Source organism: Manis javanica, chromosome 4 (assembly GCF_040802235.1).
Source record: "Manis javanica isolate MJ-LG chromosome 4, MJ_LKY, whole genome shotgun sequence".
Classification (NCBI taxonomy): Eukaryota; Metazoa; Chordata; class Mammalia; order Pholidota; family Manidae; genus Manis; species Manis javanica.
Window position 1 is genome coordinate 94,206,468 of NC_133159.1, and position 15,046 is coordinate 94,221,513.

Sequence of the window (15,046 nt, forward strand, 5' to 3'; positions counted from 1 at the left end):
GTAATTGTATAAAGTAGCAACCGAGATTCTAAAATACATTAGTTTATATTTCTCTGAATCTTAAACATCTGCACATAACTCTTTAGATGCAACAAGATGAGTGGCTGGTTTCTTTGTGTGTGTGTGTTTCTTTCTGTGCATGCGCATGTGTGTGGGGATCAAAACTGTTTGCCCTCATCTTTGGAATTTCTAATCATCTGCACTGCTCCGAGTCCCTGGAGACAGATTCATGCTGTGGGTGTCTTGGCAGCTCTGGAGTGAATTTCCCTAGTTCAGAAATTTTCTTTTGTTCATGATGTCATATCAAATAAAACCTAAAAGAAGAAGCACTAGAAGATTGGGAATGTTCTGAAATGTATGAAAATCAAGTGACTTTGGAAGGACAGCCGGTTTTCATCTCTGACCTTTCCTCCTAGGATAATGAAAGAACTAGATGAAACTCAAGATAAGCTTTAAAATGCCTGTCAAATAGCCCTCCGTTATAGTTAACCACCCCGATGACATTCTGACATTCCCCATCAGGCGCACACGTTACTGTGTGGTAGGAACTCTCTTGGGACTGGGATAGTTAAAGCCATACACAGGAAGTAGCTAACACAGCACAAAGCCCCCTGACAAACACATACATGGAAATAAATTTTTCATTTCCAGCCCTTATCTTGGCCTCGGGTTACCTAGGATTTGCATGTGCTGCATGCCTGGGCAAAGCTGGGCTGAGTTATCTCTTTCATGCCTTGAGTCAGATTTTCCGGGTGTGAAATAAGCAGACAGGCCAGGAAATGTCAGCACAGAAGAGGGAGGGAGCTGGAGGTACAGTGGCAGCTGTCACTCCAGAGTGGTGCGGAGTGGGAAGGCATCTGACATGTCCTTGGGACTCAGTTTCTCCCTGTGATGAGAGGCTACTTGTGGTCCATGTTTTCTTGTATGCAGGGTGGTTGATGTGCAGCAGTTTTTGCAGTGAAGTCCAGGCTGCTCAGAAATGACTTCGTCTCATAGACACTTTAATGAAAAAGTGTGGCATTTTACTGCAGTCCTTATGTGTGAGTCCAGTAGGTCATCTCTTATCCCTCTTTCATTCACAGATAGCCTGCCTGCCTTTTTAAAAGCCTGAGAACACTGTGTGTCTGTTAAGCCAGGATTTTCCCTGGTCTTTTTTGAGGACTATGGATCTTTAGCTTGTCTTAATTTCTGAAGTTACATCTGAATTGCATTACAGACTTATGTGTTATAACATTGCTTGACCTATCGCTTGGAAAACATACCACACACTAAGAGGAAAAGGCTAGCTCAAGAAGAACTGAGGACATTTAATCCTATAAAGCAAATAGAAGAGAAGGCCTGGTTCTGCGTTAGCATTCACTGGCAACATTTTGTTTTCATTCATGTGTTCTTTCCCAGGGGGTCATCTCAGTTCTGCGATGGACTGGAGACCTTGATAGGTGCTGGTATTCTCGAATGTAATCTTTGACTCCAGCCAACCTGAGTTTCCCCTTTTTTTCCAATACTTCTGCCTGCTTTTAGTCCCAGGCATGGGAACAGCAGGCAGAGAGAGGCCAAAAACAGAGCTGAAATGGATCTTTTTTTTGTGGTTTAAGGATCAGCCAGTTGAAACCAAGGAGATGTTTTCTTAGGGTCACAGAGAAGTTTGAAAAACTATTGGATTGTTTTTGGCACTCAAATATAGATTATAGATATGTCGTTAGTATTACTAGCTGATGGTCTAAACTACAAGGACTGTTATTTAGCAGTACATTTTTGCAAAAATAAACTGCCCTCAACTCTACGGTGGAAGGCTGCTATGTGTTTAGATATCTTATCTTCTACCATGTCAGTCACATTTGTCCACACTCTGAAAACCTCTGTGGCGTTGGCATTACATAGCTCACAAATCCAGTCAGGTAAGTACCGTGGAGATTGTGGCCAGCCACACACACCAAGAGGCTGTGTGCATTCGTTATAAATACTCTTTGAGTCTGAAACACAAGGTAAGCCAGCCACAATGATTTCTTTCTTAAGCTGCCTGACTCTCCAGAGAAATGCTCAAAAGGGTTTTGTAATTTACCTCAGAATCTCCCAAAGAGCCATGGGACCATTTCTCTGTCAGGCAGATGTGGCAAGGCACTTTAGAATTCTTAGTTTTAAAACTTTCAGTGAAAAAGAAGAGTGGTTTTGCTGAACCTTAATGTGTCCCTAAGTCCTTGGTGCCAGATGCACTGTTTTCCTGTTGGATGTGCCAAACCACTAAATAGTTAAAATACATCAAACATCTCAAAATGCGTAGAATTGAATTTTTTCCCAAAAAGAGAGTTCCTAGTCAGCAAACCTCATGGTTGTATCCCACACTAGAAAACTTCTGATTAGGCTGAAAATTGGGAAAACAGGCTTGCAACACAAAGACTTCAAATTTTCTCTTTGTGTATAGGCTCAGAATAAGAAGAGAGAGAGGAGAGAATTAAGGGGAACGGTTACAGCAATGCAAATCACAGTGACAACACCAACAATTATTATGATGGCCTCAACAACATGTTCTTCATACCCAATTTTCCTTGTGAGTTTTCCCAGCTCACAGAACTCTAGCAGGTGGAAGCTAGGAGAAAGGAGGCCGCAGTTCACACCAGCTGCTGTAGATCTTTGTTGTGGTATAAGCTTCTCTTGGGACTAGCCATTGCTTCCAAGCACATGTGAGGGGTGGTCCAAGAGGTCTTTTTGGTGAAGCATCCCCAAATCTTTGGTATTAAAAATGTCAGCAAATAATCCTTGGGCTTAACAATAAGCTAGCAATACCTTCAACAGCAAAGAACATTTCAAGTGGAACACAAGGACTAAATGTCAATTATATGTAGACAACTGGGGGGTGGAACAAGCCAGCAAGACAAGGACGACATTCCCCAGAGAGTCTGCAGGCTGTGTTCTTGTTGCCTAAATGTGACCACCCCTGCACTGTACATTTTCTGAGACATATTAATTTATTGATAACTTCTCTTAATTGCTAGCTTATCACAGCCAATGTCAAGCTTCCCACTTACCCTGTGTAGCAGTGGTTCTCAGACTTGGCTTTTCCTTTGGGTTTCCGTTAGAGCTTTGCAAAACACTGGTACTCAGGTGACACTCCGTGAGAGCCTCTGCTGTAGAGGACTCAGGGTGGGGGAAGGCAGCAGAAAGTAGCAGCTAGGAGGTAGAGAGAATCTTCCACAAAGTTCACATGTGGAGGACTTTGGACGGTGATTGACAGCAGGTTGCAGCAGCTGTGGTTGATGCCTGTCACTCTCTGATAAACCACCAACAGAGGTTCTATTTCCTTCAACTGTATGTTGATTGGATTTTGAACAATATGTGACATATCTGAGTTCCTTGGCTGACATCGACCAACTACCATTGAGACTTTAAGAAAATGAAGGGGATGCTGAGGCAAGAAACAAAGAGAACCATGCAAGTAGACTTAACCTCAGCGAGTCTTTGAAGAACCCCTAACTCCAGCTGACCCCAGGCTGGTTGGTCTGGTGTTCTGGGGCCATGGTTTCTGAGGTGTGGTCTAGACAGAATATTGACTGTAAAGCAGAAAGTTACCATCTGGCAGCTGAATGACTCTGGGTTGGCACGTTCTCTCTGCCCTGCGTCCCTCACCCCACAAGGAGATGGAGGGGAGCCAGAGTGGGACCCTCTAAGGCAGTAATTGTCAAACTGAGGTGTGCCTCAGAATCACCTGCAGGGATTGTTAAAACAGAGATTACCGGGTCTCACTCAGCATTGCTAGGTCTATGGTGGAGCCTAAGAATTTGCATTTCCAACAAGTTTCAAGATATTGCTGATACCGTGGACCATGCTTTGAGAATCACAGCTTTAAAGTAGGAAACCCTAAACAGGCCAGTGTTGGCCAGGTCTTGAAGAGGTGCACCAGACTTCAGTAGTACTCCTTTGTGCTTGTCTCTCCTAAGGGGGATTGCTCCCGGACAACTTCACTCTGGATTCTAACAACAGAAAGTTAGGAGTAAAAGGATTTATACCAAGATTTATTCTCACTGTGGCAGGTAGAGTGCAGAATCACATCTGCCTCTGGGGCAGTCTGCAAGCAAAAAACCCATTCCATCTCCCAGCAGAGCCCTGAGTGGAGCTCTTTATATAGTAACACCAACAATAATGGCTCATTGCCAATGGGTGTGGACACAGTAGCCTAGCAGTAGGCCAATTACATCATCAAGTAGTTTAGAGTCAGGTGAGGATCTTGGCCATAGGATTTTTCTTTTTCCCTACATGCTGTATAAGAAGGAATAGAACATGGCCCTGAGGTGAGCAGGGATTTATGTCCATGCATTTGTAAAAGAGCAAGAGTTGTCTGATTAAGTGATTACCCCATGAGAACAGATAGGGTTTTAAAATAGATATGCATCTGAGTTGTTTGGCCCTAAAATCTTTGCATTAAAAATTGGTAATATTTAAATCACATTTAATTTTAGAGCAACTTTCACTAGCATGAGACTAAAAATAAAGACAACAATATCTAGTGTTTCAGTATTCTGGACAGAGATTTGCTCTCTCCAGTAACAAATGACCTATACCTCTACTGAACAAGAAAAGGCCCAAAACATGGGAGATGCTAGACAGAGTCCCAAATACAGCAATCAAGTATCTAGGTGTGATTGGCAGGGGACCCTGGCATACACCAAGGTGGCTTGGCCAGGGTTACCTGCATAGGGCCAGGGAACTTTTTGTGGCTGGTCCAGAGCTGCTCCCCAAAAGGCAGGTCTTCCCAGAAGTTGTGGAATGTTTTATTTAGACTGACCTTCTCTCTAATTGGAAGCCATCCTGGCTTGTAGTGGAATATCCAGAACATTGTGGGAAAAGCCACTTCTACTTGCTTAATTTTTGCATAGATTAAAAGTGGAGGCTTCTAGTGTCACATAGGAAGTTACAGCCAGTGAGCAGACCACCGCCCTGAGCTCTGCAAGCTCGTAAGTACCCACTGCTCTATAAGGCCCATCACATTCTCCTCTTACCTTCCCCCAAGCCCCCTGATAAGCCATGTTGAGCTTCTAGCCAGGTCTTGAATTCTGGGGCTCTGTGACACCTCTCTTTCCTTCCCAATGAGCTGTTCTTCATCCTTAAGGAAGCTGCTCAGATGTTACTTCCTCTGTGAACATATGTCTCTGGTTAATCTGGCCAGATAAAACTAATTCCTCCTTCCACAAAGTTTCCTTATCATGTCTCTTATCACATTGTGCTTTAAATGTTTGTTCAAGTGCTTGTCTTTCCTTACCTCTAGATTATCTTCTCTTGGAAGTTAAGTATTATGTCATATTTTTCTTTGAGTCCCTAGCACCTAACACAGTGGCTGGCACAGGCCTGTGAGTTTTAGTGTTTAATTAATGAAAAAATAAATTCCAGTGCTTGGGTGGGGAAAGCATTCCTTAAGCACCCAGCAGGGATGCAGGCTGGAAAACATTAACACTTACAGAATCACAGATGTTCAGAGCTGGAGGAGACCTCAGCTATGATCATACCAGCTCCTCTTCCTATGGAGAAGGAAGTTCAGAAATGCTTAAAGCTACTGAGCGATTTACCCAAGAATCAGAGCACATTGGACCAGGATACAGCTCTGTGGGTTCCAGCCTAGCAGTCAGTCAGGCTCAGCCAAACACCTAATTGAAGGGTTTGTGGACTGTATCAGATCATCTTTCTCATGAGTGGTGGACCTGGGCCTCATAATGCCCACCTCTTAACCTGGGAAGCCACACCATCCCTCCTGACCTAAATCCAACCCTGAGAGAGCATGAAAGTGTTCTTTGCCATAGAATCTAACCTTTTATTAGGGTGTAAGAGTAAGTTTTCATCTCTAGACCTGACCCCAATTGAGTATTGGTAAGTTTTTCTGGTCGGTCTAAGGCAAAAAGGATATTTTGAGCAGAGTGGATAAGGAAGAAGAAGAGAAACATCCCAGTCCTTAATTTCATGATTTCCAGAAGCAGGAGAATTGCTCCCTGGGCCTTTTCTACCTCTCCATCCTCAGACTTCTCTGTGCAATTAGGAACTTGAAGGCCGTGGTGGCATCACTGATATTTGCTTCTATGCTAAGTGGTGGGGTCCACACTGGAAAATGACATGATGGAGATAGGGTTTTGGGAAATTGGAAAGAGAATATAGACAAGAAGGATAAAGATGCCAGTCTAGAACTTTCTGGTACCCTATAACAAGTTCTACAATAGACATAAGAGTTCATTCATTCAGTCATAAAAAAGGTCATGTCACTTACCTGCTTAAAACCCTCTACTCCCTTCCCACTGGCCTTAGGATAAAACCATCGCTCCCACCTGTGTGCCTGTGACCTGGCTCCTCCTACCTCTCCAGTGCAATTTCTAGGTCTCTTTTCTGCATGTTCAGCAACTTTTACTTCTTTCTACCTTAGAGCCTTTGATTTATTGTCCCTTCTGCCCAAAATCCTCTCTCCCTCATTCCTTCCCATCCTTCAGATATCAACCTGAAGGCCCCTTCCTCAGAGAACACTCCACCGAGCACCCTGCCTATCGCAGCCTCTTGCTACACCCTGCAGTCAACCGTCATCTTCATACTCTATTCATTTCCTTCATGGTATACAAAGGATCTGAAGATATCTTGTTTATTTATGCAAGATTATAAGCTCCATGAGAATAAAGACCTTGTCTGTCTTATTTACCAATGGGTGTCCAACACCTAGAACAGTGCTGGGCACATAGTAGGTTCTCAGGAAATATTGTTGAATGAATTAATGAAGCACCTATATATGTGAGGTTTGTAGAAATGAGAAGAGAATAGAAACTTTCCATTGCTTCTAGAAATTCCACCCTAAAATTGAATAGAATTTGTTTCTCATTGTGTCATCTCCTACCTTCTGATTCATAGTTTGGCATTTGGCATGGTTCTCTGAGATTCATGTCCCAGTTCTGTAAGAACTCTCTGTTATCTATCAAGTGATCATGTTGTCTTATTTGCCACCGCTTCCCATTTTTATTAAATACCAACTGTTCTCGGTTGTCAGAACTTTTTCTTCTGTATAATTTACCTGTTAGGTGGACCACAATACACAATTGGGTCTTCTACATCTGCATGTGTGTAATGTACAAAATAATTTCCATTTTGATGCCAGATTAGGGGTCTGCTGGAGCAGGACTCTGGTGTGGGGCTGGAGGCACCTGCACTGAGTGTAAGATCAGTCATAGACTGTCCAGGCAGAAACCAAGAACTTCGGCGCAACAAAGTTGTGGGTGCCCCCGAAGTTGTATGCAAGGTCAGTCCCTGGTGATTCTGGAAGCTGGACCAGGCTCCTTCCAGGGCCCTGATACTGAGAGTCCCAGGACTCAGGGGATGAGGTTTTCCCCATTGGCACATCCCTCCCCTCCTGTCTGCAGCTGTCCATCTACTATGGAATGTGGTGAAGTGCCCATCCAATGCCAGCTCTCTCCTCCCACAGAGTCCTGGCCCGTGGTCTTGCAGTCCAGGGGGCTGGATGGCATGCTGGACCCAAGCTCAGCTCAGCGTCCGGGCCCAATAAGGGCTTTTCCAAGGGAGCAGCTTTCTGTCCTGGCCACACTGAGGTAAGCACCCGACGGGTATCTGCCCACCAAGCAAGGTTCCTGGCTGTAGAGCTACCAGGACAGCTGGACAGGAGACCCAGGCCAAGGAAGGGGAGTCAGATTCAGTGCTGATCGGCATGAGCTAGGCTGGCTTCTAGTGACACGGTGCATGTGGCCTTCCTAGCTCCACTGGGAGAGAAAGTGCCCCTTTCTCCCAGGCTGGCCCCAGGGCTTCTGGGGACATGTTAGGAGTCTGAGCTGTCCACCTCTAAAGTAAGAGAACACAGGGCCTCAAATAAACAGAGAGCATCACAAAGACCCTCCACACAGTTCCTGGTCTGCCTGAGTAAGCCTAACGTTGTGAGATGAAAGGTCCTTGATTACTCTCATGCCCTTTACAGAGTGGAGGGTGGGGAGAGCTCCAGATCTGAAGACAGGCCCAGCTCTGGGTTCTCCTTCCACCAGGTGTATACCCATGATTGAGTTATTTACTCTTACTGTGTCTCTGTTTTCTCCTTTGTAAAATGGGAATAAGGCCAACCTACCAAGTTTGTTGTGATGGTTAATCAGACAGTTATACCCAATAAATGGTAATGATGATAATTATGATCTCACCACGTTCATTTTTAGATGTGTCTCTAAGAATTCAAACCAGTAGATTCCATTCCCATTCTGTTTTGGAGTAGACCAGAAAGTCCACAAGTGCACGTGCCAGCTAGTGCTTTCTCACTGCATATTTCTATCATGGGCATCATAAGTGCTTTGGATCAAGTCTATAAGATTACAAAAACCTGATAAACTAGATTTAAAAATAATTAAATATCTAAATGTTCACTGGTATCTGGATTTGGGACATAAGGAGGGTAAAATTTAAAGTCTATTGAATGGAATTTTCATTTTGATGTTGGTGGCTGAGTAACTGCAGCCCAGACCAATCAATCACAGTGAGTGTTGTGGGTACACAGCCTCAACCCTCTCCTCTAGAAGGTGCTGGGGCTGAGCAACACCATGTGCCAACATGCAGAGCCTGCCACTTGCTAGCTTCAGAACCCAGGCCACTTTGTCCCTCCAAGGCCCATGTCTCTCCTCTGTAAAGCTCGAAAATTGGACTAGATTAGTGGTTCTCAAATGTGGTCCCCAGACCAGCAGCATCTGTATCATCTGGGAACTTGTGAGAAATTTAAATTCTCGGACCCCAATCCAGACCTTCTGAACCAGAAATTCTGGGAGTGAGGCCCAGCAGTCTGTGGCTTAGTGAACTCTCCAGGTGATTCTGAGGCATTGAAACTTCTGGACTGATAACCTCTGATATCCCTCGCAATCCATGCTCCTTCCCCCTGGGAGATGCTCGCAGAGGCGATGGATTTTATTCTGTCAATGCCGTTCTCTGTTGCAGCCTCGGGGATACCTCCCCAAGTAGCTAAGGAGCCACAGAACTCCTCACATACTCCACACAGGCCCCAATAGCTGAGAATGGCTAAGTCTTTACAACTGAAGACAGCAGCCAGTTTACATTCAGAACAAGTCTAAGTATAAACCAAGAAATGACCCTTGACCACTCTCATAATATGGCAAGTGAGACAGAAGAGGAGGAGGCTGGATTTCCTCAGCTCCAAGAATTTTCTCTCTTGCTAACACTAGTGGCCCTGGTTCACTGACCCAGTCTCCAGTTCGAGAATCACTAAGAGTTCTTGATACCACTGCCTCTAAGTTAGGAATTATCTTACTTCCCCCTGCAGTGTAACTGCAAAGGCATAGTTCCCGAGCCCCCCAGTGCCATCAGCCTTCCTAGTCATGATGATTTGGGCCAGTTACTTAGCTCTGTCCAACAGCTTCATCACCTGTTCAGATGTGGCCAGAATCTGGTGTGGGAAACTTCTCTTAGTGGAGTGTGTGAACCATGGGAATCCATAGAATGTATACTGACCCCGGCAAGGGAAAAAGATTTGGGCACTCCATCAGTAGCTTGAAAAAGGTACCCAACTGGTCCTCCCCTCTTAATCATTTATCTTCCATTCTGAGAAGGAGTGAGACAAATTCAGAACGTTCACACATTGAACAAAATGTGCTCCTTCAGGTGAGCCCCTAACTGCATGTTCCCAGCTAATCATTCAGCTCACAGGGCTCTGCTTCATGGTGCCCCAGCAAGGACTGTCATCTCTTCAGAAGAAAGACTTCAAAGGTAGTTTTTTAAAAATAAATAAATAAAAACGCCTTCCCTGGTTCACTTCTGCCAACGAAAGAGTGTTCTCTGGTAAACTGTGCCTTATGCATTATATCACTAGAATAGAAAACACACTCATTTTTTCTTTTGTTATATACTGATGAACTTTTTAAAGCTTTTTTAATTAAAAAAAAATTATATGGACACATTATTGAGTAAGTCAATTAAAAAAACATTTTAATTCAAAACCCAAATGAGAGACATATTTGCAATATTTTCAAATCTTACTGAAACAAACTGTCCATGATACAAACCTCCACTGTCATTGAATGCCCCCAGATACCATGTGTCAGTGAATTAAGATATAGCATTAGACTTTAAGAACTTTGTGAAGTCAATTCAGTAGAACCAGCAGTGCTAGGTAGAGTAGAAAACTTTATAATTGCTTGAACACAAAGAATGTTAGAGTTGGAAGATACATTAAACATCACCACTCAGATGGAGAAATTAAGGAGTGTGGGAGAAGGAGACTTATAACACTGATTCCTAGTGGTGGAGTCTCAGAGGTGCAGCTAGCTACCTGTGAGTGCGACATCACCTGGACACAACGAAGGTGAACAGGATGCTTTTCTGCCTCCAAGGACTTGGCCCTCTAGGTAGGAGGGTGAGAGGAGACACCGCTGCCTTCTTTAAGAGAGCATCACTTCTATAGAGATGTAGAAGGGAGAGAATTTGTCTCTTTAGAAAACGCTCCCCAGTGGAGATAACATTTCAGTTGGGTGTTTAAAGCCAACAGGAAGGACTCCAGCCTGGGGGACCGAGGTGGGTGTGGGTTATGGCTGGGCATGGGAGCCTGAACCAAGGGCAGTGGTGAAGCACAGAGCCGGCACTGCCTGTGACGAGGTCTGCTGCCTGGAATGCAAAATATGTGAGGGGAGTGGAAGGAGGGCAGAGTCTGACTGTCAGGCTGAGCAGTTACTGGTTCACTAGACAACCACTCACCACTGGATCCTTTGAGGAGGATGATAAGATAAGAGCAGTGTTTCATTAAGTTAACTGGGGTAGCCATTTAGCTTAGTCATTGGAAGAAGAGAGATGAGGGTCCAGGACATTGGTTGGGAGACTGTTCCATGACCTGAACTGGGAACACAGAGGGGAGAATAGAAGGGACAATCTCAGGAGATGCTACTGAAGCCAGGCTGGCTGGGGAACCCAGAGGAAAGCACAGAGCTCAGCAAGGAGCTGAGGTGTAGGGCTGCAGAATGAAGGAATGCTGCTTCCAGCGACAGGAAAAGGAAACTGTGGAGAAACACATTTAGGAGGATGGAGACAGATGTTCACAAGAGACAGTAGCTGTGGAACTCCTTCATACATCATCAAATGGTCCAAATGTTGCTGTTAGTAGAGGAGGAAGTAGGGGGTGATCACCCTGACGAGAGTTATGAGTATGAAGATCTTTGTTGCCTTTAAAGTGTCAATATCTGCGCAGAGTTGCCCAGTGGGAAGCATTTGGGGTACAATGCTCAATGGTACGGGCACCAACTGCACAGAAATTTCAGTTGACTCCTTGAAGAGGGAGAGTTGAACAAAGGAGAGACTGTAGAAGGAGCTGGGGACCTCTGGTAACAGGAAGTAGGGAACAGTAGGGAACATCAAAACCCTCAATTTTAGTCTTTTTTTTTCCATTTCCCCATCCAAATTCTAAGTGTTACTAATAATGACTTTCAGTTTCATTTCTTCTCCCTTCATCTACCTCATGAGAGATATGAACTGGGAAGAAAAAAGAAACAACAAAAGAAGCTAAAGTAAGGGCCTTGAGTCAGCTGCCAACTGAATAATCAGTCTGTAATGGTTACCTGGACCTTTACCTGCAAGACCATTAGCCAGCAGAACCAGTGCTGGTCAAAAGCCGTATGTGCCACTGCCTCCTCTGTATGGCCAGCTAGAGAACTGGAACAAGCACAGACATTTTTCAAAGTAACCAAAGAGAAAAATTTGATGGTTTTATTCTTGTAGCTCACCAAAGAACTGTCCATTTCTAGCTGAAGAAAAGCATAGTACTGAGAGAAGAATGCATCACTTTAGAACAGATGAGGAATGCAGCATGCAGCTATATCCACAAAATCCAAAAGAAACCGTGCACCATGGTGGAAAGAAGGCAGATGGGGGACTTCTCTAGCCATCCATCCCATTCACTCTTTCATTCATTCTCCTTGAATTTTTTGAGGACCTACTACATGCCAGGCACTGCACATAGCCTCAGAAATATACATGCAAATGGCACAGCTTCTCCAGTGTTCTCAGAGTGACAGATAGGTAAGCATTTATACATAACCCTGGGGGAGGTAACACGGTCACGCACAAATCACCAGGGAAGACGAGGGAGATGCACTCTGAGGGATGGAGCAACTGATGGTGAGAGTGGATGAGACACTGCTCTGCCCTCCAGAACCTTGCAGCCAGTGGGGAGATGGCTCAAATCATTAGGCTTGAAAAGAAGCCTGACAGAGGGAAAACAATGCACCATTAAAAGATGTGGATGGAGTGTGATCAGGGAGTGAAAAGGCAGCAATATAACTAAAGAACACAAAGAACATTGGAATGACTCAAATAAGTGTGTGAGCACCTACTTAATCTTAGCAACAATCCTGTGAAATGGTACCTATTTCCTGATTTTTCTCAATGAGGAAAGTAAAGCTCAGAAGAATTAAGTGATTTCTCTATGCTAACAAGTAGCTGAGCTAGGAATCCAAACAAGGTTTTCTAACCCCAGATTCTTTTCATTGCACTGATTAGCAGGAGATTAGTAGGAGAGTATGCACCCACACACACAGGCTTCTCAAATTGAGAATGGAAAGAGATCACTTTTAATTAGATGGTCCCCAGGAGAAGGGTGGTATCTGAGCCAAGCTGGAAAACAGGCAGAGAGCAGAATGACCTGTTGGAGTGGGGAGGAGAGATGGGGTAGGACAGAACTGGAACACTCTTGGTAGGGGATGCCTCCAACCCTTACCATAAGGATCTGAGAAAGTTATACAGAGGAAGTGACATTTAATAAACAGGTGTGAATAGGAGCTCTCGGGAAGTGAGCTGACCCCATAGTTAGTTGACCTGGGGGGTGGTCACTGGTAGGCAACTAGAGTGTAGTGGGGGAGTGAACTGCCTCCTGGGGACATGCGGGTGTATGCTACTTGGTCTGTACTCACATAAGATCAAATAATGAAAAGAAAAGACATTAAAGAATGAAAAAGCAAGTGAGGAAGAAGGATGCATGGAAAGGTAGCCTATCTTAGTAAGGGGGCAGGTTTGGATTCCATTGCTAGTCCAGTTTTTGTTTGTGACTTTAGGCCAGTCAGTTTTCTGTGGATCATTTTCTTTGTGTATGAAAGAAAGATGATAAATCCTAACCTAACTCACAGACTAATAAAAAATTATAAATGAGTACATTTGAAAAGTTCAAAAACATCACACAAAGAGGAACCACTATCAGTGTTTGTGGTTACGTGTGTGGGCTGGGGGCTGAATAAATGCACTGGCTAAGCTGGTCCCAGAGCCGTACACTTCTTTGCCAAACACAACACTAAATGGGTTCATGACAAGGGCTCACAATCACCAGATCTCAGAGTTGACCAAAGCTGCTGTCTGCAGTGGGCATATTCAGTGCTGAGCCGTCAGGACAAGTCCCCAGCAACCCTTCCCAATGCCTTCCCATGGGAGTCAAGCCACTGGGCAGGACACAGTGCTGGGGAGAGGTGTCACTCACCCTGCCAGCCATTGATTGCGGTACACACATGCTGCCTGTGCACGGCTGCCTCTAGCTGGCAGCCAGAGAATTCAAGGGACTCTGGAAGTGATGCAGCCAACTTCACACCACACCACAGGGAAGAATTTTCAGGGCTCTGCCCCTTCCTGGAGAAGCCCCCCCGATGGACAGGGTGACCATACATCCAGCCAGCCCTGTTTATGCTGTTGTCACAGAGTAATCATTGCTAGCACTCCTTTCACTCTCAGAAGTGTCTGGGTTTGAATGTAATTTCCAGGGTCTCTTTGCTAGTAGACTCCAAGGTGAAACCTCCTTGTGATGCTCCTGGGAGGTCAACTCTGAGGGACCTAGAAACTGCCCTTTTGCAGCACTTAGTACTCTGTGGAGTAATCCTAATTTCTGTTTCCTTCCAGGTGCATAGCGTAATGTCCATGTTGTTCTACACTCTGATTACAGCTCTTTTGATCGGCATTAAGGCAGAACCACACACAGAAAGCAATGTCCCAGCAGGACACAGCGTCCCCCAAGCCCGCTGGACTAAACTTCAGAATTCCCTTGACACAGCACTCCGCAGAGCCCGCAGCGCCCCGGCAGCGCTGATAGCTGCCAGGGTGGCCGGGCAGACCCGCAACATCACTGTGGACCCCAAACTGTTCAGAAAGCGGCGGCTGCGCTCCCCGCGGGTGCTATTCAGCACCCACCCGCCACCTGTCACTGCAGACACTCAGGAGCTAGACTTGGAGGCTGGCGGTGCCGCCCCCTTCAACAGGACTCACAGGAGCAAGCGGTCATCGTCACACCCCGTCTTCCACAGGGGGGAGTTCTCGGTGTGCGACAGTGTCAGCGTGTGGGTGGGGGATAAGACCACCGCCACGGACATCAAGGGCAAGGAGGTGATGGTGTTGGGAGAGGTGAACATCAACAATAGCGTATTCAAACAGTACTTTTTTGAGACCAAGTGCCGGGACCCCAATCCCGTGGACAGCGGGTGCCGGGGCATTGACTCCAAGCACTGGAACTCCTATTGTACCACGACGCACACCTTCGTCAAGGCGCTGACCATGGACGGCAAGCAGGCCGCCTGGCGCTTTATCAGGATCGACACAGCCTGTGTGTGTGTGCTCAGCAGGAAGGCTGGGAGAAGAGCCTGACCGGCAGCCTCCGCCCTCCCAGAGCTCCCCCACACTCTCCTGGCCCCTCCCTACCTCAGCCTGTAAATTATTTTAAATTATAAGGACTGCATGGTAATTTATAGTTTATACAGTTTTAAAAGGTCATTATTTATTAAATTTTTGGAAGCATCCTGTGTACTGGCAATCCAGTCATTTTTCACAGTGTGACTATCTGCACGTCTTGGAACATGGCAGGGGGATTATCCACAGCACCCCTGGCTCCCTCTCAGGCCCATCTGCACCCCATGCCCACCCCGGCTGGCCCTGCAGGGAAGGCTAGCTGGTTTCAGGTATTAGCCTGAGCCCTGATGATTAGGAAGGGAAGTCAGCGGGATTGCAGCTTTGTTCTGCATTCCAGAGCCAAAACGACCTCATCCTTGGGTTACCTGTGCCGGAGCCTGGA

The 15,046-nt window shown here is 45.6% G+C and overlaps 1 protein-coding gene across 4 annotated transcripts in view; it reads left to right on the top strand.

The window, feature by feature from the left end:
* NGF (nerve growth factor) overlaps positions 1-14,772 on the top strand; it is a 49,241-nt gene extending 34,469 nt beyond the window's left edge. For 3 of the 4 annotated variants that reach the window (XM_017643771.3, XM_017643772.3, XM_073234389.1), the window contains exons 2-3: positions 7,442-7,565; positions 13,885-14,772. In XM_017643771.3, coding sequence (XP_017499260.2) covers positions 13,897-14,622 — 726 coding nt within the window. In that variant the 5' untranslated portion in view covers positions 7,442-7,565; positions 13,885-13,896 and the 3' untranslated portion in view covers positions 14,623-14,772. The remainder of the gene's footprint in view (positions 1-7,441; positions 7,566-13,884) is intronic. The other variant, XM_017643769.3, reaches the window with a different exon arrangement.
* The last annotated feature ends 274 nt before the right edge of the window (positions 14,773-15,046 follow it).